At 37.3% G+C, this 23,925-nt stretch overlaps 1 protein-coding gene across 2 annotated transcripts in view; it reads right to left on the bottom strand.

The window, feature by feature from the left end:
* Positions 1-23,925, bottom strand: part of PPP1R12B (protein phosphatase 1 regulatory subunit 12B) — a 252,830-nt gene that overhangs the window by 140,766 nt on the left and 88,139 nt on the right. For both annotated transcript variants that reach the window (XM_004481913.3, XM_004481915.3), the window contains exons 9-13: positions 18,847-18,959; positions 16,336-16,539; positions 15,244-15,326; positions 13,914-14,039; positions 7,104-7,286 (exon numbers count right to left, since the gene is read on the bottom strand). In XM_004481913.3, coding sequence (XP_004481970.1) covers positions 7,104-7,286; positions 13,914-14,039; positions 15,244-15,326; positions 16,336-16,539; positions 18,847-18,959 — 709 coding nt within the window. The remainder of the gene's footprint in view (positions 1-7,103; positions 7,287-13,913; positions 14,040-15,243; positions 15,327-16,335; positions 16,540-18,846; positions 18,960-23,925) is intronic.

The raw sequence follows: 23,925 nt of genomic DNA, 5'->3' as shown, positions 1-23,925 counted from the left end.
TAAAATTCAGGGTTGGGGTGGGAGGGTGGGGAAAAAGCTAGAGCAGAAACAGAGCAAAAGAATCAAAGTGGATACTATCAGACTCTAATATTAGTCTAGGGAATTGTTTACATTTTGTTGCTAAGGAAAACTTGGAGCTTTGGAAAATGAACCCAACTACTACACAATTGTGACAGCTGTTGCTTGGCCCTGATATCCCTGCAGAGTTATGTGCCAACTGCTTGCCACTTGCCATTTCTATCCTGCTGTCTGACAGTCAAATCAACCCCGTTATTATCAGATGACCCTGTGATTTCTACAGTCTTTGTGAGCAATCCAAAAGGCAACAGTGGTGATGAAAGGTCCAGGAAGGTAGAGACTGTTGCATTTTGGGATGCAGATTAAGATAGACAGGCTCCTGAATCAAAACCTTTTATTCTAAATGGATAATACTTAGTTTCAAAAGACGAAATGGTTAGTGGGTTCAATGAAGAAGAAAAGGAGGCCTAGATGATGGTCTCTCCCATGCCTCTGACTCAAGGCATGATATTTAAGCAAATCATTCCATGCTCGTAGGACCTCAGCATTCCCATCTATTAAACAGGAGGCATAGCTCCTATTCCTTTCCATGATGTAAAGAGATACATTTGAGCACTTAAGCATTTCAGGAAGATAAAAAACAAAACAAACAAAAAACTTCTCAAATCCAAGATCATGCCCTTCTTAGGTATAATAAAGTTTTAGAAGTTCTGCCCTGAGCTATATATGTAAAATAATACATAAATTATCTAGAATCCCTCAAACCTTGAATGTCTTTGATTATAGGGCTTACTCTTCAGTGATCATGGCCCTCTTCACAGACTTACATCATAAAAGAGGCTGTTGTCCTTAAACATTTTTTTCAAGTTATTCCCATCTCCTTACTCCACGCTGATTATAATAGTAACATAAAACAGTAATATAAAACTGATAAAACTCTGGAACCTGGAACTTTGGGAGATGCAGGAAAAAAAAAAAGAAAAAAATTATTAATAATTCCCCAGAAATCCGATATTAACATTTCCATGTCTATTAGTATTTGGTATCATAATGTACACTTTTGTATCTGACTTTATTCACTTAACAGTATATTTGTAGTTAACAAACTGAGCAAAGAACTGTTACTAAAGAGTATAAAAATGAGACTGATGATTGGCCAGTTGTTGGCATGCAGTTCCTGATATATCCCCTCTTAGAATAAAACATTCTCAGAAGAAGAAAGCTTGTTTTGACAGTTTAAATGGGTGAGACCACTCTGCAATTCAAGGGCTCTAATTACATTGCATATGGAGATTATTTCTGAGAGATGACTTTCCATTGGCGAGGTCTTGCTGTGGCCAGTTTTAAAGCCCCATTTATCCCAACACTCATTAATTGTTTCAATTGGCTATGAACATAGGCGTAAGCTTCCATTGTGGTTTCCCAGTAGGAGTCAAAATGCTTCCACAATGAGCTGATTACAGAGGAAAGCTGCAGCTCCGATAGAATTAGCACCCAGCATGTTCTTTCAGAAGGGAAATTTAGCTGGTTTCAAAACATGATTTTTTTCTTCTTTCAGCTTATGTTTGGCTAGAGCGAGAAGCTGAATGGTTTTAATTTTATAAAAGCTAAAATGATATGTTTTATTTGATCAAGTCATTTCCCTGCTTAACATTCTCCAGTGATATTCCATAGCTTTGAAAATAAAAATTCAGTGCCATGTCAGTTGGCCCTACTTTGGAGTTTGTGGTGCTGAGTGCGATGGAGTTAGACTCAGGTGTGATCTTTGTTCACAATCCTCTCCTCTCACTTTTACCAGACCTGTGGTTGGTGCTGGGGTTTAGTGTATACTCAGGGGATCTGAATCTCTGGACTGTCCATGTGGTAGCCAGGCCCTGAGCCTCAACAGACTTGCAACTCCTACCCTCTGGTTTATTGGACTTGCCCCAGCCAGCTAACAGGGAGGTGAAGAAGGTCAACCACCACACCAGGGAGCCAAGAGTGTCTACAACTGCAAACAGGAGAACTGCATCCATCATCCCAGTGGAATCGAAGCACCCTCTCAATACAGAGGTGGAGTGGACATAACCATCCCAGGGTCCACAGAATGGAGGAATAGAGTATAGATTAGAGTGGACTTACTGACACTCTATTCTGGAACTAATGTGATTAGTAATGGAAGTAAATATAGCACTGAGATGGAGAAAGTAGCCATGGTAGCTGCTGAGGGTAGGGAGAGGGAAGAAGAGATGTGATGTGGGGGCATTTTCAGGACTTGGAGGTGTCCTAGGTGGTACTGCAGGGACAGTTTCTGGACATTGTATGTCCTCCCATGGCCCACTGGGTGGACTGGGGGAGAATGTAAACTGTAATGTGGACCATTGATCATGTGGTGCAGCAGTGCTCAGAGATGTATTTACCAAGTGCAATGACTGTCCCATGATGATGGAGGAGGTTGTGGTTATGGGAGGAGTGGGGTGAGGGGGGTGGAGGGTATATGGGGACCTCATTTTTTAAAATGTAACATTAAAAATAAATTAATTATTATTATTAATTAATTTAAAAAAATTTTAAAAAACAAAAAAATTTCAAGTTTTTTATACATAGAAATCTATATGATTTCTTTGACTCCTGCCTGTCTCTCTAGCTCCCCAATGTCCAAAATGTGTCCACGGAACACCAATTCTGAGTTGCTAAGACAAAAAAAAGATTCCATGGGCACAGAAATTTGGAAAATGCTATAAATTCTAACTCCATCTCCACCCCCATCCAGAAGACAAATGACGCTAATAAGGCTTTTGAGAATCCTGTTTAACTTTGTTTAGCTCATTATTTTCCAAATTCATTTTACCAAGGAATCCTTTTTCTTTTCTTTTCTTTTTTGCCAATCTAAATCTTTTTATCACAACTCTCAGAAATACTACACTGGCCTTACCATCCTCTTATTATAGCTTATAGTTCATTGTAGTTGTCTTTCAAAATTCAACTCAAGTCTTCTCCTCAGGTTAGCCTTCTCTATCATTCTACTCAGTCTAATTTAATTTCCCTCTTCTACAGTCCCATAGCAATCTACATATCTTTATCACAGCACTGAACAATAGTACTGTAATATTTAATTTACTTGTTTGCCTTCCCACACCAGATGGATTTAAGTTCCTCACGGACAGGAAAGATGTCTTTAACTATGTATCTTTAGTACTCTGTACCTGGCACATGGAAGTCTCCCAATAAATGACTATTGAATGCTTTTATCTATGTGGGTTCCTATTTAAATAGGACTCTAATTAGAAATAATACTATATATGTGCAGAATCATCTATTTTTAAAACCACATCTGATTCATTTACCTGACTGTTCCTATAAGCATGTCTATCTTTAGTATAGCTGGTCACTTCTAATTATTTTATCTATTCAAATAATAGTTTGAGATTTCTATTCTGCTTTCTAAAATTCTATTATTATTCAGCATCTGTAAGTCTTAGAAACTGCATCTGTTGACTCTCCCTAATGGTGATTCATTTCCTTCAGTGTTTTAAAATATTTTACATGAGTCCATCTTTGGTGAAAATTGTTTTATAGAAACTCCTAGGACCCAGAGTTGTGGATATGTTCCTTAAAGTAGTTTTGAGTTTGTTTGTGCCAGGGCCTCAGAGGTTTCAAGGGTACAGTTTCCCTTTAAATTCTTGGCTTGGAATTTCCAAACCACAAATAGTGAAAATTTATCACAAGAGACTTTTCTACCCCTGTCCAGAGCCTTGGATCAGCTCCTTCCTCACTACTTCTTTGAGCCATGGGTAAAGTACTCTTTCCATGAACCGGGCAGCACTTGAGAATTACAGTTTCAGTTACAACTGCCAGCCCAGTCAGGTCTGAAGCTATGCTTCCTACTCCCAAGCATGGCATTAAAATCCAGCCTTTAAGGTCTACATAGAGGTCTGAAACCAAACTGGGGCCTCTCAAACTACTCTGCCTTTTGAGTTCTCTTCATCTATGACAACTGGGAGTTCCCTTTCTTTCTTTTGGACTCAGCTATATTTTTCTATGTTTATAATAAGAAGAGGGCGCTTGTAAGTTCCATCTACCATGTTGCTGGAATCATCCTCCTAAATATGTTTTTAGTCTATTCACTCTTCTCCGTTTCCTCTAGAATTGCATCAGTGGGAGTGACCATTCTCTCTTGTGCCTCTCTTCTGCATTGGTCTCCTTACTCATCTCCTACATCTATTTTTGCCTTTCCCTGACCAATTCATGCTCAACACTACAGTCAGAGTTCAAAAGCCAGAAATTTTTAAAAATGTAAATCAAATCATATGGCTTTTTGCCTAAAATTTTCCAGTGGTATATGACCTAGCAATTCTACTCCCAAGAAAAGTGAAAATATATGGCCATATAAAAACTTGTAGGGGGTGGGTGTAAAAATAAATAAATAAAATAAATAAATAAATAAATGAAAAATAAAAACTTGTACATGAATGTTTCTAATAACATCATTCCTAATAATCAAATGGTAGAAACAACCCAAAGTCCATAAATTGAGGAGAGGTAAACAAAATGTGATATAGCCATACAATGGAATAGTACTCAGCCATAAAAAAGGAATAAATTACTGATACATGCTATAACATGGATGAACCTTGAAAACATATGCTAAGTGAAAGGAGCCAGTCACCAAAGACCACATATTATGTGATTCCATTTATATGAAATGTCCAGCATAGGCAGATCTACAGAGACAGAGAGATCAGTAGTTGCTTAGGGCTGGGGTGAGGGTAGATGAGAGAATAGAAGAGTGATAACTCAAAAGGTATAGGCATTCTTTTTGAGGTGATGAAAATGTTCTAAAATTGATTGTGGTGATTGTTGCATATAGATAGATAGATAGATAGATAGATAGATAGATAGATAGATAGATAGATAGACAGATACAGATATAGACAGATATAGCTGTGACTACACTGAAAATCATTTAATTGTACATTTTAAATGGATGAATTGTGTGGGATATGAATTATATCTCCACAAAAATCTTCTAATGCCTCCTTACGGTTCTTAGCAAATAAATCCAAAATCCTTTGTCACTGGCTATAAGACCCTGCATTATATAGTGCCTATCTACTCCTCAAGTCTCAGCATCTTCCCACCTTAGTGCTTTTTCAATAGCCATTCTTTCTCTCTGGAATGCTCGTCACCTTCTCTTCACCTACAGATTACTTGCCCTACAGATCTCCATTTGAGCACCATACCCTTAGGACAGACTTCACTGGTCTCCAGAGAAGCAGACCTGTACCACCGTATCGTAACTGGTACTACCTCTTTCTAGAACATATCATAACATAAATATAATAAATCTTTTTCACTAGCATATAAGTGTCACAGGGGCTGAGATCATACATACCTGGTTCATGCTGTATTACCTGGGCTTATCATAGTACCAGGCAAAGGCAGGCGCTCAATAAATATTTTGAAAAGAATAAGTGCTAGTATATGTATGTATCAAGCGACTAAATCCGAGCTCTTTATCTATCTATTTACTTATCTTGTTGCCATCCTTAAAATGCACTTATCATAACCCATATGTGTTGACCACATTCATCTTATAATTTATTAATATCTTGATTTAATCATTTTATTCTTCTATCTGCTGCCCCTTGAGGAAATATTTCTTAGTTATCTTATGTGGCACGTAGCAGTTACTCAATAAATGTTTGTGGAATGAATAAAAGTTCCAAAACAAAAATCAAAATCTGTAGCATGTGCTCTTTTACTGATCCTAGGTTACAAAACTTCCAGAAAGGAGTAATCATCTAAGTTTCTCTAACAGTTCATACAGCTAGCTATTAATAATGCAGTCTGATAAAGAATTCAAATTCACCATCCTTTCCCTCATTTTACATCTCTCAGCTCAGAAGGATTTTATAAAGGGTGTTTTTAACAGCTAATAAAAAGATTACTTTTGTATTTAGTTTTTAGATGAAACTAATAGTATCTAAATTACATCTCAGCTATTAAATACATAAGCATTAAATATCCAAGACTGATTTACTAATATTGACTTGGATGGAAGCCAATTAAAAGAAAATAACTGTTGGGTCTAAAATCTGTTATCCCAGAAAACTGGTTTCCTTCGTTTGTGCAAAGAAATTAATAAAAAAGAAAAGAGGGAAGGTAAAAGGAAAGAAAGAAGAGGCAGAAGAAAGACACTACTTTCCAACTTCTTAACATCTCCCTTCCATTCCTTCTTAAAATGTGCTTTAGAGTGTTTTTAAAATAACTCATATTGTATCTTGCAGATGATAAGATTCCTTGACTTCTTATTATATATATACACTCAAAAATATAAAACCTCTTTTCTTTGGATATTCAAAATAAAAATTAAATCAAACTAAAATCTAAATTTTGATAAGATAAAATTACATCCTTTCCTAGTCCTAAAAAAGGGGTAATTATAGCCTCAATCTTTAATTAGAACTGAAACTCCCAAATGGAGAGCATTCCATTTTTTTCACTGTTTCAAGTAGGAGATAATGGCCCATTCTTACTTAGTCACATCTCCCAAGGCCTCTTAATCCTGACAATCAAAAAGTTCTTCCTAGTTTCCTCTCCTGTGTCAAATCACAACTGTTCTCGCTAAAGAAATCACAGCTCTGCCAGTCACTATTCTATCATATCGTCATATGCTGTCATATCCTTTATTGGAATTCTTCTCAAATTAATTTATTAAAACTTTATTATCTTAGCTCTTTTTTTCAGAGCATTTTATCACACTATTGTATCTCTCTGCTGCCCAGAACACAACAAAAGATCCTTCTCCATGCTTTAGGTTCTCCATCACAAAATGGGGAAATAACGGAGGAAAATTGCTCTCTCCCAAGACAAACAAAAAAGATATGCCTATATTAATAATAAAATAAATATTCAGGCTAAATAACCAGAAATAATTCAGATCTCCACCAAAATCTCCCAAAGGCAAAAGACAGAATTCAAACAGTAATACAAAGATGCTTTCATTTTATTTGAGATTGGGAGAAAGACTGCATGTCCACCCCTTTATCTCCTACCTCAAAGCAGAATCTTACAAATGAAATCAATAACATAACTTTACATACCTCCTTCTCTCTCTGGTTTCCACAGAGGAGTCTGTTCCAGCAGATGAGAGCACACTAGCAGTTGTAACCCCATTGGCAGTGCTAGGTGGAGGGCGATTGGTGATTACACAGAGCGGGGTGCTAGAAGAGACATTGTCTGCTGTTTTCTCTGCTGTCGAGTCAGCCTGGGATTTGTAAGGAGTCCTGAAATAAAAAAAAGACACAAACAGAAAGAGAATGGTAAGGCACGCTATACAACAAAGCACTGGCACAGAAACAGAAGGGTCAGAGATAGAGAATCTTCATGCTCAAATTTTTGTTGGTTAGTTTGTTTTTTTAAAATTCTGAGCCTTAAATCTTGGAACAGTGTGATTACAAATTCATTCTCCCATTCTCTGCCCAAGGAGTTATGTTTTATGAGAAATTTTTTTTGGCCAGAGATTAAAAAAAAATACTAGCTCTGGCACAAGGCAAAATAGTGACATATGCGAGAGTGCTCTACATGACTCTTTAGTATACCATCTGGTCTCCACACATGCACACAGAGACAGCATCTCTCCAGACATGAAAAAGACACTAAAATCACTTACAATATTAGTCTCCACCTGCCCTTTAATTCTCAGCAGTGGGTGTCTTTGTGGGAGTTCTCTGCCTAGATTTGTAGACCATCTTCTTGGATCATCCAGACATTTGATAAATGCTCTACGACCTCAGTATGTCTAGTTCTCCTTGACCTAGCTAAGCAACTGCTCCTTTTCTATTTAACCAACTGCCTAATTGTCTATGTTCAAAACTGCTTAAGTGAGAAACTGGAACAAAAATTAATAGGATTCCATATGTAAACTTAACTACTGATTTTTCAACAGCAAGCTGTATAATTAAACTCATTTACATGAAAACAAGATCTTTGTTTCTTAAACGAGTTGAGAGCAACGATTGGCTCGCCACCCAAAAAGCTATCATTTGTGATGTCACAGCTTGTTGCTGGGTTAACAGAAATCCAAAATTGATACAGAGATGGGAAAAGCAGTAAAAAGCATGGATGTTAAAAATCTGCTTTTTCACCTACACATGATTATTACCAGAAGTGTTTACAAGTAGCTGTAAGTAATAATCACATTGGAACAAACTTGAAAGAAATAATAAGACCACAAAAATCTAAATATGGTACCTAAAGGCAAACACAAAAATAGAACACTTTTGAACATGGAAATGGTATCTAAAAAATAAAAGTCACTTCTCCAAAAGCACTTAATGAGTCAGGGAAAAGGTGAAAAATTATATTCATTTTTAAATTAAAAAAATAAATAGAAGAAAACAATTCCTCAGACTTATAAGATCTATGAGGCTATAGGAAATACTGATAAAATTAGCCACAAAGCTATAAAAAAATTTCACTTAAAAAAACCTAAACTGAAGTTGCTTTAAAGTTAATAACAGATTTTAGTCTCTCTATAATAGTACTGTAGGTGGTTGATATAAAATGACTAACAATGAAACTACTTATGTTGTAGAAATGCCAGGGATTTTATTAACTTACATCACAAGACTTTTACTATTATTTTGAAATGTGTTATAATTTTAGGAGCAGAATGGGAAAAGCTCTAGAGCAGGAATCAGAGGCTGTCCAATGGAGTAAAATAACGATGGGCTCTGGAACCACTTGGGGCTAAGTTTAAGCCACCTAAACCTTTCTGATTTCTTCTTCATCTGTAAAATAGAGGTTATGATACCTTAAAATGCAGGGTTCTTGTGATGATTAAATAAATGATACAAACAGAACACTTAATATACTGCTTGGAATAAAATATAAACTCAATAGAAGCAAACTAGTGAAATGGACAAGGGCTGTGAAATGGGCAGACCTGAGTTCAAATCCTACCTGAAGTTCCCTACTGGCTGTGTAAACTTCAGCAGACGATTATGCTTTTGTTCATAGCTTCCTCAACTATAAAATGAAAATAATACCTCAAATACTGCAGGCCTCTTTGTGAAACCATACTTAATATGTGCCTGAGACAGCAGTTGCCTAACCCATATCCATCTCCCTTCCTTACTAACAGAATACCTATATTTTTTTTAGGGCAGCAGTATTACCAGTTAAAAATCCACATTTCCCAAAGTATCCTTTGCCACTAGAAGTATCCAGTGAGACATAAGCAAAAAGCTTGGGTGGTTTGTGTTTTTTTTTAAATTCTTAGTTCAGAGACATTCCATCTTTGCACCCTTCTCCCTTTCTTCTTCCTGCCTAGAATGTAGTCACGATGGCTTGCTTCTCTAGCCATCTGGCAGCTATTTCAGACCATGAGGCAACTCATAGAAATGGAAGCCATGATTTAGGAATTGTGGAACAGAAAGACAGAAGGAACTGGATCATTTATTAACCTTGGAGCTATTGTATCAGCCCTGCCTATTTCTGGGGTTCCATAAGTAAAAGAAAAAAAAATAAACCTTTATCTTATTAAAGCCACTATTATTAAAATTTACTGTTATGTGTGAGTAAACGAAATTCTTTTTTTTTAAAAGATACATAGATCATACTAAATATTACATTAAAAATTATAAGAGGTTCCCATATACCCCACTCCCCACCCCTCATCCCCACTCCTCCTATACCAACAACCTCTTTCATCAGTGTGGCACATTCACTGCATTTGATATAATTTTTGTACAGTATCAAATCCAATGCCTGACACATAATAGGGTTCAACAAATGACAACTGTAAAGGAATAATTCTCTTTCACGTCTTCCCCAGTACCAGCTCTTAATAGTTAAGCAAGTAATGTCTCCACATTTCAGTTTCTTCATTTAAGGGGATAATATCTACCCTGCTCATTGTTACGTAAAATAAAATGGCTGCCTGAATTGGGCATTGGCAGGCGAAGACCCCTTTCCAAGAAGGCTTTACCAGAGGACAAAAACAACTGACCGGCAGGGGGTTTCCAAGAAAACAGAACACACCCTTCAGTGTCACTGATAAGTAACACCTGGTTATAAAACTGGTTTCCATCCAGTAAAGAGCATATCAGAAGGGACACGTATACCATACTAATTAACCTATATCTGCTTCCCACTTTGTAAGACACCCTCTATGTAAAATGGAAACTTAATGTCAGCCAATTAGAACATTTTCTCACTTTTTTCCACATTTGCCATACATTAGCTTCCCCTTTCCACACCTTTCGTGAAGTTACCCTTCTATTTTCCAAATGGGATGCTGCCTGATTCATGAATTGCTCAATAAAACTGTAAGATCCTAAATTGTATGAAAATTTTCCTAACACTATATAATTGAATTGTTAAGAAGATCTATTTCTACATAATTATAAGGTATTATTGTTATTAATAATCAATCATAAGTCTGCCTCTACTGGCCAAATAAATGGTCATCACTTATTTTTGGGAAAAAAAAGCTGGTAAACTGATAAATATCAAACACCACTATCAATGATATTCTTGCAGCAACACTATCATTATTAACATTTTTTTGTTTTCTTTATGTCAGTTGTAGAAATAAGACCCAAAGGGGAGTCCCTTTGCCATACCCAAAAGCAGAAAGGTCTCTGGCTATAACTAAAGGATTAAAGCCACAGTTAAAATCATAGTTAAAGTTTTGCTGCACTTTCACAATGACACTCTATCCATGCTACTCTTAGGTAAACTAGAAACCAAGAAGATATTGCCACAGGAACACAGTTTAGACAAACACAAATCTCTCCAAAATGTTTCCAGCAAAAATACTCATTGGTTGAGAATTTTCAGAAGGTTCAAAAGGAAGGGGGCTTTTGGAACAAGAGTTAGTTTTCCTTCTGATATGGGTTTGTATGCCATCTTCCAAGAAGACTACTTATAAGAGATTCCTGTTCATAATTTCTAGAAAATTATTGTAAGTGAAATATGGAAAATTTTTAATAATTGATTTACCACAATGGCATGGCCCTTAAATTATAACCACAACTGATAAGGTTGTTGAGACATGAAAGCAGTCATATTAAGGTGATGCCTACATACCAAGTAGACTAATGTTTTATTGCAAGCAACTGTTGACTGGCTGCTACAGTCAAAGAAAAAGCATCCTCACGAAATTATGAATATTTTCACAGGAATGCAAACTTGTTTCTACAGTGACAAAGTTTCTTTGGTTCAAATCCCATATGTGTATCCAGAGGCATTAATGAATGCAACTCAAATGGCTCCAAGAAGCCTTACCTGCCATGGTGTACAGATGCAGTAGTGTTTGCACTGATTGGTGCAGGGCAAGAAGAGGCAGGTTGCCACTGGCTGCCCTGAGAGGTAGATGAACCAATGGTAATGGGTGAGGTAGCAGGAGATGAATTGCGATTGGCTGAAATGTAGGGACTGGTGGGGTCACTACTTCTACCAAATGAAGCACTGCAAAACAGCACACAGTCACTTCCTTTAGGACATGCTGCTCACCCACCATTTCCCAGAACCACCTTCCCACCCAGATTGTGCACTTAAAAGAAGTGTAGGCCAAAGAGAGTATGACAACTGGGGAGTGGAGTGATCAACTCCAGCAAGGACTGGGCTGCTAGCAGCAAGCAGGCATCTGTCAGTCATCCGAGAGAGTAATGGAATGTGAAGGATAAGAGATATGTAACAAGGGAAAGCATGAGAGTGAACCATATGATAAGAGTAGAGACTAAGAAAGGGAAATAATATGAAATAGAATAATTTTATTAGAAAAAACAATTTTCAACAAATCCCAAGGCAGAAAAAATCATGCACCCCCAAATGCCTGCCTGATACAGAAGCAGCATTCAAAAGCTACAGTAAGACCAGAGAATGTGGAGAGGTTTCAGAAGAGAGATTTTAAATTAAAGCGTGAAGAAGAGTAGAGGAGCACTCTGAAAAAATGACTTTGGGAACTGCAGTTATTTAGCCTAAATCAAAAATGCTTTTAGGAGGACTTAAAGTTTTTAATTAACACTAAAGAAAGTAATATTATATGGACAATAAAAGGTAACTCTTCTTTGTTTCAGTTGAAGACAGATGAGAACCATCTCAATTGGAGAAAAAAATTATCTGGGTTAGAATCTTAAAAACTATTTCTTGACTATAAGAGTAATGAGACATTTGAGGGAGTGACCAAAAAAAGCAATGGTACCTTTCTTGGCAAAGAGGTATTTTACCGGACCATATGAAAATAATTTCTGCCTAAAGACAAGAGATAATCTAGAAAATGAAAGTACACTGAGGTTTGGCACAGCTTGAGAATGACAAATTTCTACCCACACTTTCTTTTTTTTTTTTAAGGGTGATAGCATCTGATTCTTTCCTTTTGAAAAGATCATAAGATAGGATTTTGTAAAATCAAAAAGTGCTTTAGGGTTACAGGATAAGAAGAGCTTTGCAAGGTATGAAGAACATTGTAGATGTTTTCTCAAAAAGTACTCACATAACTAAACATGCTTTCCAGAGCTCACATAACTAAACATGCTTTCCAGAACAGCCACTCTGTCCTCTGTTCACCGTAACTATGCCAAACTGTACTATTAAACCAAATGCCACTCACTCAACCCATGTAATGGACTGTTTGGTTCATGAAAATCAACAATCCCATCACAAAACAACTCCATCCCTGAAAATTACATGGCACTTTTCTCTCTTTCCTAGATCTAGAATATTAGTTTCTTTGAAAAGTTTTCCTGGTCTTCTATTCAACCATATGGAATAATTCTATATTTAGGCAGACCAAGGTCTTAACCTTTAATATATATAAGTGATAGCTTAAGTAAGCCAAAATATATACTTTGTATAATAAAGTTTCAATGAGATCACTGAAGTGTACTTGTGTACTTTCAAAGTTGAACCTTTTCTTATAGGATGTATTTTAAAAAGCAACAGTGACTGTTTTATAGCTTACTATTTCCCATGTTCTGACATTAACTAGCTGGCAGTGCCCACATTGGGAAACAGCAAGGAATACAATCTGGAGAAGATTCCTGTCAAAGGAAATAAGTTTTGATCCCAAACAGTTACTCTGCTCACATAGTCTACAGCCAAAGCCTGCTTCTAAGATAGTCGACAATTCAACTAAAAACTAATGCTGACAGCTTTGAAGAAGCAGTTGAAGGGGTTAAGTATATGGAAGTAAAGAAAGAATTTAAAGCAAGTAATGAGAATCAGATTCTTCCACATCAGCAGCAAGGTTCAAATTAAAATACTAATAAAGTATATCTTATAGTTTAATGGTAAAGGTGCTTTGGTTGCTGACTAGTCAGTGGCAAAGAAAATAATTGCAGAAAAGGGAATAAAGATGAGAAAAGGGGAAGGAAACCCATGTACCTTCTCTGCACCAAACTTGCGAGTTTCACATCTTGATGGATCTGAGGGCCATTAAAGTCATAAAAAAAAAACAACAACTCAAGTCCCTAAATTAACAGGTTTCAAAATGAAACTTCTTTAATGCAATACAAAACTGTCCCAATTTTCCACCCCTTACTGCCCTTCTGTATCCCTCCTTTCCTCCCCGCCAAAATATAACTTGAGTTGAGAACTACTCTAGTTTTACAAACAGGAGAGCCAGCCAAAGGTGATTTCAATTCAGTCCTGCCCAGAGATTACTTGAAGTCACTTCTGGTTGAAGATTTTAATAGGACTGAGAGAATGAAGTATAAATTCAGACCTGTGGTGAGAATTTGGAATTGGCTTTAATTCAACTAAGAGAACAAGTTAATTTTAATTTTTAAATTAGTCAAGATGTTAATCCCAAGAAATATAAAAGTGGTGCTAACTGGATATTAAAAGGCATGCAGTTATTACCCATATTCCCATGGTCTCATCTACCACCCCTGTGAGCCTTGTACCTTTTCAAGTAAGTTGATACATAGACGGAAGGAGCAATTGTCTGTGGGGTTTCACTTCCCTTCGCTTCATCCCTCCGCAGCTGCCGGTTATAGGAACCACTCCTCACTAGATTAGCAGCTGATTCTCTGAAGAGGCATGAAAGAAAAACAAAACAAAACACTGACTCCTACCACCAGTTTTTGTTCATGATACAATGCAAACTGGGAGAGAAGAACCTGACAGGCAGACAATAACATGGCTAAAGAAATAGATGCATTTTTTAAGTGATTCTCTATTTATGTCAGTTTTCTGTATAGACAGAGTATTACTATCTGCTTTCTTTTATCAACTTGGAAGGCAACAAATTTCAAATAGATAACAAATTCCTTATTTCAAAGGTCCTTAACCATTTTGTAATGAGTAGTCACTTTTGCCCCTCATTTAAAAAACCTTACAATCAGTCCCCAGTGGTGGGTTGCTCATCAGTAATCAGAGAAGGTCAGTGAGGGAGATGAGGAAACCTGTTGCTACAGAGACGAGGTACTATAGAAGGGAAAAGGGAAAGAGGCCTTGCTGGAAGCATTATAAATGAAAAAGTATCCAGGAAGGGGATATAGTAGGATTTCTGATCCACAATTGATAACTCAGGGTCTTTGCAGCAAATGTTACAAGCCTCCATGCTTCACAAGGTTCTCTAGAGCAGTCTTTCTCAAACTTTAATGTGTATTTGAATCACCTGGGGAACCTGTTAAAATGCAGTTTATAATTAGCAAGTCTGTGGTGGGGCCTGAGACTCCTTTCTAACCAGCTCATTGATGATACCAATGCTGCAGGTCTGAGGGACACACTTTGAGAAGCTAAGCTCTAGATCAGGCTCTGCTCTGAAAAGCAGGGATATTTCAAAATCCCTACATTCCTTAGAACTGATAATAGAGACTTTATATTTTATCTACATAAAATTAGAAGTTGATCAATTAAATAAAATATTCTTAATGTTTTCTCTGTGGCAGGCACTGTGCTAGGTAGGCACTAGAGGTACTTGAGAAACCAGACGGACATGGTCCCTATCCTTACAGAGCGTGCTGGTAGACTAAAACTAATCCACACACAGACGAAGGAAGACTTCCCAAAGACAGTAACGTCTAAGCTGAAGCTAGAACTGAAAGGGCAAAGAACTGGCAAAGCAAGGTGGTGACTCCAGTAAGGGTTGGAAAGGTGGTCTAAGCAGAAGGTACAAGCAATTCAGACTGTGCTAAGGACACCAGAGGAAAAGAGGCAGAGTAATAATGGCCAGATCACTATACTCTGCAGAGTTAAAGAGGACCATCTTTTGGTCTGCATTAGGATTACCTGTTCTCCTTTTCTTCAATGTCACTTGTGTTGTTGAGCCTCCGGGGTGCTAGTGAACTAAAATAGCTTTTGTTTTCTCTTTCCTGTAAAATCAAAAGAGTAAAGCAGAGGGAAGCTACAATATTGACACAGCATACAATATTTCGGGGAAAAAAGCAGAACTTACACCTATATAATCTTATTTCCAGATTTGACACCAATTCAATTTTGAGTTGTATTACAAAACGTGAGCCTTCAAAGGCTTATTTCTAATTTTACTACATTTAAAACAAGTATGTAGGGAAGTAATCCTCATGAGGAAAACCAGGATGATCAATTAAAGAAAAGAGCAATACGAATTAAAGAGAGCAGCAGCTCTGCAGGAGAGAGGAGCCTCTGAAAATTCACAAACAAAGCTGAACAGCAAAGTTCTTGATGAAATAAGCTTATTTATTCCCCAAACTTTCTTTTCCTTGAAATGCAACTTCCTTAGGGATAAGCACAACAAATATACTACAGGGCTAGTCTAACCACTTTGCCTCATCCCCTTGAGTAGTCTCCAAAAATGCACTACAAGCAAGAAGACTATGATTACAAGGAAGATCTGACCCCAGAGAAGAGCACAAAGTGAGTCCTATAAAATCCAGATCCCAAAGTGAAGAAAAATAAAAATTTACTCATCTTGGGTGAATTTATAGGTGAGCTGTTTAAAAGGTTAGTCTTATCATACTCCTACTAATGAAAAAATAGGAAAAATTTTTTTTCATGGTGCTAATTTGCTTGAGCTTCATTAGGCATCAGGGCTCAACTATGGGATTTTGCTTCTAAACATCAAAAGAATAAGTTAATGGTATCAGTTTAGAAGAAACTTTTAGGACATATCCAAACTGTTATGCTTCTGACCCTTATTTTATTTTTTTTTAGCCAAGCAATAAATAGCAACCTCGTCAAAAGCTACTTGATTAAATTATCAATGTACCTGTTTCCCCTTAAAGGCTTTGTACATTCAGACTCAACTCAGGGACTAGAAAATATTTTCCTTTGTTCCCAAGATTGCAATGTCCCAGAAGGAAAACTGCCTTGGAATTTCCCTACATCCTGTCCAAACTGCACCTTATCTTTGTTGTCCAGCAGAGCAGAAATCCGAGGGCTTGATGATGAGCGGTAGATGGAAGAGCCTCGGTCTCTCAGCGCCTCCCTGGAATTGGCCACCTCACTCAGCATATTGTGGCTGCCAGTTTTTCTGAGCCCCAGTCTCCATGAGGAAGGAGATTCATCTTTGGCTTCTTCTGGCTTGTTGAAAAGGCTGGAGGAGAACTGTGAGGAAAGAGACAAATAAAAGAAAATGAAAGGCTCTGATGATTGTTTTTCAGCCTTTGCCTTTTCCACCTTTTCTACACTTAACTAAGTTCACTGAAGCAATATAAGGCAATACAAGGAGGGCAGAAATATGGCAGGCTTTCTGCCAATGTTCCCTTCCTCACTTGGCAGATGCTAATAACCTCTCAAGGATCCCTTTCTCCCTGAGCCAGAAATAGCCTCAGATTCTTAACAGTACTCTGACCTGGCGAAGTTACTCTTAGAAATTAAACCCTATTTGCTCTTCCTAGCAATAAGTACTAACCTAGAGCAGAAAATCTGGATTCTAGGAATAGACCTCCTCTTGACTGACTGGGTAAATGAAAACTAGACACTTCACTTACCTAGATCTCAACATGGTCATCTGTAAAATGGTGAAAATGAACTTAACCCCTCCTTACAATATGGGTAAAGAACAAAGATGAGCTAATACATAAATATATTTTAAGGTACTGGGATAAGACTGTGATAAGCTGATTTAAGTTATTAATAAAAATACGAAGTACTGGGAAGTGGATGTAGTTCAAGAGGTTGAGCACCTGCTTCCCACATACGAGGTCCTGAGTTTGACCCCTGGTACCTCCTAAAAACAAGCAAACAACAACAAAAACCAAACAATGAAAAAAATGAAGAAAACAAATCAGGGGAGCCAGTGTCACTTAGTGGTTGAGTACCAGCATCCCACATATGAGGCCCTGGCTTCAATCCCCAGCCCCAGTACCATGAACAAATAAGTAAACAAAACTACATTGTGAACATCTTTCCATGTCAAAGAATCATTTAACAATATATATACAAAGGGCTCTCCACTCAAATTATATTTGCTAATTTTTATCTAGGATAGCAGTTCAAGGAATTTCAGATTTCACTGACCAACAAAATTAAAAGAGAAAAAAAATGTAGCGGTTAAAGGGTTGCTATCTTTTTATTTTGCCAAGAGAGAACATCTTTCAAAAAATGGTTACCATTTCTATCACCATCATTTAATTAAAAAAAGAAAAAAGAAATTTTAACATCAGAAAAGAAAGCTTTATGGAAAACTTACTACATTGTCTTTTTCTCATTTTGCCATGGACCAGGGAAAACATCACAGGCTACCATTAGGCCAAGGACCAGTTTGGGATACAATTAGTCTTTAGAACACCAGCCAACAAACACTATGAAATCTGGGAGACCTCTGCAGAAGGTTTTAGTCTTTCCCCAGTATCTGACCACCTTTGTTGCCCAGCATAGTGAAAATACAATAGAAACATTAATCATTAGTCTCCAATTCACATTCAGATTTTCTCTTTTCATCAGTCTAAATTTACACATTTATGTATCTGCTTCCTCTACCTCTAGAGGTTCAATGATGTCAGCTTTTTACAAGCTACCCTAAGAGGAAAATGCCTTTCCCAGCATTATTTTCAGCAAGTGGAATAAGTATATATATGAATTTGTTTTGTTTTGTTTTTAATTTAGTATTTTTCTTTTAAATAAACAGGAGCTCTAGTCACAGTTAGAAGCAGTGGCAGTATGTGAAGTAAAATTAAATCACTGGATAATGAGTGAAGACTGCATTGTATTTCAAACCTCTCTATTGGTTCTCAGTGATGCTCCTAGTAATAAATAAATAGTCAGGCCTTTGTCCCCTCACTTCCACAAGGATACCATAATCCCTCCTTTCCAATTTCTGAGGTCCTAAGGAGATCAATAAGTCGATATCTATAAAGCCAGAGAGGTTTTTCAACAGCTTCATTCTAAAAAACGCAAATCAATTTTTATCCTCGAAACCGATTTTACCTTTTGTAGAGAAGGGTCATCATTCAACTCTGCTCAATGACTAGAAGCCACAGGTTCTCAGAGGCCTGGGTAAAGTTGGGAGAGGAGATGCCTCTGGTATTTCAACAAGTTCTTTCTACCTCTGCCCTCCAGCCATTATAAACTTTAAAGACTTTCCACATAAGAGGAAAATTTTAAAGGGGAATAATCACGAGAACAATTAATGCTGGATGCTAGCTACTACAATCAGAACTTTACACTTACCTTAACTTCAGATATGAAGAGACAACTGACAAAATTTCTTTGATCCCGACTGCTACAGCCTATGTTTTTCTTAGTAAAATGTAGTCAAAGTTATTTAATGATGGTATTATAGCCTTTTTGACAAGAATGTATCTTTATTGTTTTGGTAGAATGTATCTTTAGAGACTTTCTAATTGTGGATTATTACAGTAGGGGGAAATTAATTAATTAATAAATCAAAAGTAATTCAAAAGTACTCACTCTCCTAGCAGAAGTGGCAGAGAAGGTATTTTGAGTTGGTGGTGGTATTTGCTCCGTGATACTACTCTTGCTTTCAGAGTTGGAATGATTGATAATGGCTTCTGGCTTTTTATCTGTTATTTAAAACAAGAGAAGCAACAAGTATAAGTATGAAAATCTTATTTGTGTGTGTGTATATGAACTTTTCTGCCAATAGAAAAGCTTTACCCATTATCAAAACAGATTAGAGCTGTATAAATGCTTAGACTGAAACAAGGATGAAATCTCTTGCAACTGTTGGCAGAAGAAAATACACTCAACAATATTCCTGCCTTGGTAGGCTCCAACTCCAACTCCCAGATATATAACTGAAAATTTTCTCCACATTATTAGTTATATCATACATAAAATTCACCTGTAATTACTTATTAAGAATTTACTCTGTGTTTTTTGGAGGGTGGGCAGGAAAAACAGAAGTGTAGGAGTTCAGTGAAGAGGTAGATCCTTGAAGGAAGAAACAATAAGGAAAACTGCCATGGGGAAAAGAGGGAGACAAGTAACAACTGGCAAATAGAGGAGGGAGGAAGGGCATGAGCCATGACTCAGAAATCAAAATACATGTTGATCAGTAAAAGGGAAGACAATTTAAGTAGTAGGAGCTCTTAGTGATATGACAGGAAACAGGTAGAAAGGATTATACAGGATGTAGCAAATTAAGCTACAAAAGTTTAGTAATTGATTATACATAATATAAATAGGAGTCCATCTCAGTAGGGACATTAAGCAGAAAACTTGTCTGTCTTGTCCTCCACTATATACCCAAGGACTAGAACAGTGCCTGCACCTAGTGGGTATGGCAGGGCCTTCTGGTCTAAATACTCTGGAAAAAAAGCCCCATAGAATAACCCACCCATGAATTATGTGATAATTTTAATACCCACCCTAGCTGTTTAACATTGATCAAGTTACTTAACATATTTAAGACTCTATTTTCTCACTGATTAATTATGAATTTTAATCCTTGCCTTTAGAGGTGTTACAGAAATCAGAGACAATATTTCTAAATTTCATAGCTCAGTATCTGGCCAGTTCCTTATAATCCTTGTAAGTCCCTTAAAAATGGTGGTATTGTTATAATGCTATTATTTTTCTGGATACTGTGAATATTCAAGACATTCTTGAAAAACTATCTGAAATATCTCTAGCCCCAAGTGGATAAGAGTGACAGATGTTACAGCGGTAGCTTCCAATGAATCAAGCCTCCCTGAATTTGTACCATTGTAGGGTGCCCTCTCGTGTTGACTTTGGGCTTGGCCATGTGACCAGCTACGGCTCATGGGACATTAGCAATTGTGACACAAGCAGAGGCTTGAAAAGTGCTTGTACACTGAGTCCTTTCCTCTCAACTATGTTTCAAATTCATGTGAAGAAGCAGGGGCCTGCCTGTGTGATGATAAGAGTTACCGGTTCACTTGCCCCTAATATCCTGGCCAACCACGAGGAAGATGAGTAAGGCCATCCAGGACCAGCCAGTCACCAACCAGCTTTTTTAAAAAAATCTATTTTATTGATACATATTAATAAAGCATAAAATCCACCCAAAATGTACAATCAATGGTATTTGGTACAATCATGTAGTTATGTATTCATCACTTTATTCATTATTAGAGAATTTTCATTATTACAATAATAGTAAAACAAAGACAAACAAAAAAACTCTACCCCTTCGTAATCACCTCTCAATATCTCTATGCTTCCCCTGCCATACACAGCTGCTGTTCTGTTTCTCTCTGTACTTTATTTGTATTAATATTGCATATAGATGAAGTCAAATAATATGTAGTACCTTTTATCTAGTTTCTTTCACTTAGTATATTTCCTTTTTTTACCCTTAATGGAAGATTATTAATATAGTACTATATACTATTGTCCATAGTTTGCTTTGTATTTTTGCCTGATATTAGCATCTTGTAAAATTAACATACATTTGTTCAGTTTCAAATAAAAAGTCTTATAAATGCATATTACCCATACTTATATTTCACACGAGGTTTTGCTATGCTAGATAGCATATTATTACATTTTTCAGCTTTCCTTCTAGTAATATATACGATCTTAGACTTTCCCATTTCAACCAGTCATACCCACATATTAGCACTGCTAGTTACAAACACTGTGATGTGCTTTCACCATCTCTATTAATTTTCAAAGATTTATGAACAACCTTTTTACCAATTCTGCACAGATTAATCCTCAGCTTTCTATCTTCTAAGCTCATTCTACCTTCTGGTGACCTATATTCTAGTTTTTAACTCCATGAGTTTACACAATGTATTTACTTCATAGTAGCACAATCATAAAGTATTTGTTCACACGTGTCTGGTTGGCTTCACTCAATATAATGTCCTTCAGGTTCATCCATGTTATATGCTTCATGACTTCATTTCTTCTTACAGCTGCAAAATATTCCACCTTATGTATATACCACAATTTGTTTATCCATTCATCAGTTAAAGGACACCTGGGTTGTTTCCATCTTTTGGCATGTGAATAACGCCACTATGAACTTCAGGGTGCAGATGTGTGTTTGTGTCACTGTTCTCACTTCTTCTGGATAGACACTAGTAGTCATAATGCCGGGTCACATGGCAAATCTATATTCAACTTCCTTAGGAACTGCCAAAGAGTTCTCCACAGTGGCTGTACATTCCCACCAACAGTAAATAAGCGTTCCTATCTCTCTGCAGCCTCTCCAACACTAGTAGTTTTCTATCTTTGTAATGGTGACCATTCTAAGGTGTGAAATATATCTCATTGTAGCTTTGATTTGCATTTCCTTAATCACTAATGATGAGTATTTTTACATGGGTTTTTTCACCTTTTTTATTTCTTCTTTAGAAAAATGTCCATTCAAATCTTTTGTCCATTTTTAAATTGGATCATTTGTCTTTTTATTGTTGAGTAATAGCATCTCTTTATATATCATGGATATTAAACCCTTATTGGATATGTGATTTCCAAATATTTCTCCCATTGAGTCAGCTGCCTTTTCACCCTTTTGACAAAGTCCTTTGAGGGGCAAAAGTGTTTAATTTTGAGGGGGTCCCGTTTATCTATTTTTTCTTTTGTTGCTTGTGCTTTGGGTATAAGCTCCAAGAGAGGACCACCTACAAGATCTTGAAGATGTTTCCTTATACTTTCTTCTAGTAGTTTTACAGTCCTGGCTTTTATATTTAGTTCTTTGACTCATTTTGAGTTGGTTCTTACCTAGGGAGTGAGATAGGGGTCCTCTTTCAGTCTTTTGGTAATGAATATCCAGTTCTCCCAGCACCATTTGTTGAAGATACTGTGTTGTCCCAGTAACATGGACTTGGTAGGTTTGTCAAAAACCAGTTGGCCATGGAGGTAAAGGTCAATTTCTGGCTCTCAATTCTATTCCACTGATCAATCTGTCTATCTTTAAGCTAATACCATGCTGTTTTGACCACTGTAGCGGTGTAGTATGTTTCTTTTTCTAAAAAAAAATATTTATTTATGTTTATTTTTCTCCCCTCTCCCCCCCCCCCCAGTTGTCTGCTCTCTGTGTCCATTCACTGTGTTCTTCTGTGTCTGCTTGTATTCCTGTCAGTGGCACCAGGAATCTGTGTCTCTTTTTGTTATGTCATATTGCTGCGTCAGTTCTACATGTGCCACTCCTGGGCAGGCTGTGTTTTTTTCACGTGGGGTGGCTCTCCTTGCAGGGCGCATTCCTTGTGCCCGGGGCTCCGCTACACGGGGGACACCCTGCATGGCACAGCACTCCTTGCACACATCACCACTGCATGGGCCAGCTCACCACATGGGTCAGGAGGCCCTGGGTTTGAACTCTGGAGCTTCCATGTGGTAGGCAGATGCTCTATCAGTTGAGCCAAATCTACTTCCCTGTAGTATGTTTCACGGTCAGGCAGTAAACATCCTCCCATATCATTCTTCTTTTTTTAGGATGTTTTTTGGCTATTCGGGAGCCTTTTCTCTTCCAAGTAAATTTGTTGGGAAGCAGACTTGGCCCAGTGGTTAGGGCGTCCGTCTACCACATGGGAGGTCCGCGGTTCAAACCCCGGACCTCCTTGACCCGTGTGGAGCTGGCCCATGCGCAGTGCTGATGCGCGCAAGGAGTGCTGTGGCATGCAAGGGTGTCCCCCGCGTAGGGGAGCCCCACGCGCAAGGAGTGCACCCGTGAGGAGAGCGTGAAAGAAAGCGCAGCCTGCCCAGGAATGGCACCACCCACATTTCCTGTGCCGCTGACTACGATAGAAGCGGACAAAGAAACAAGACGCAGCAAACAGACACAGAGAACAGACAAACGGGGGAGGGGGGGGAATTAAATAAATAAACAAATCTTTTAAAAATAAATAAATAAATTTGTTAATTGACTTTTCTATTTCTGTAAAGTCGGCTGTTGTAATTTTGATTGGCATTGTATTGAATCTATACATCAGTTTGGGTAGGATTGATATCTGCACAATATTTAATCTTCCAATCCATGAATACGAAATGTCTTTCCATTTGTTTAGGCCTTCTTTGATTTCTTTTTGTTTTGTACTTTTCTGAATATAGGTCCTATGTATCTTTGGTTTTGCTGAACTAGTTTATTAGCTCAAGTAATTTTGTCATAGAGGATTTCAGAATTTTCCAAATATAAGATCATGTCATCTGTGAATTTAGATGACATATTTTTTTTCCTTCTTGAATTGCTCTAGCTAGAACTTGTAGTACAATGTGAATAACAGGTGACTGTGGACGTCCTTGTCTTGTTCCTGATCTTAGAGGGAAAGGTCTCAACCTTTCCCCATTGAGTACAATGTTAGCTGTGGGCTTTTCATTTAATATATTGAGGAACTTTCCTCTATTGCTATGTTTTGAAGTGTTTTTATCAAGAAAAGATGCTGGATTTTGTCACATGCCTTTTCTGCATTGATCAAGATGATTGTGTATTTTTTCCCTCCAATTTGTTAATGTGTTGTATTATGCTACTTGATTTTCTCATGTTGAACCACCCTTACATACCAGAAATAGGTCCCATTTGGTCACGGTGTATCATTCTTTTCATATGCTGTTGGA

The sequence above is a fragment of the Dasypus novemcinctus genome, chromosome 13, assembly GCF_030445035.2.
Source record: "Dasypus novemcinctus isolate mDasNov1 chromosome 13, mDasNov1.1.hap2, whole genome shotgun sequence".
Taxonomy (NCBI): domain Eukaryota; kingdom Metazoa; phylum Chordata; class Mammalia; order Cingulata; family Dasypodidae; genus Dasypus; species Dasypus novemcinctus.
This window is presented reverse-complemented; position numbering and strand designations above follow the sequence as displayed.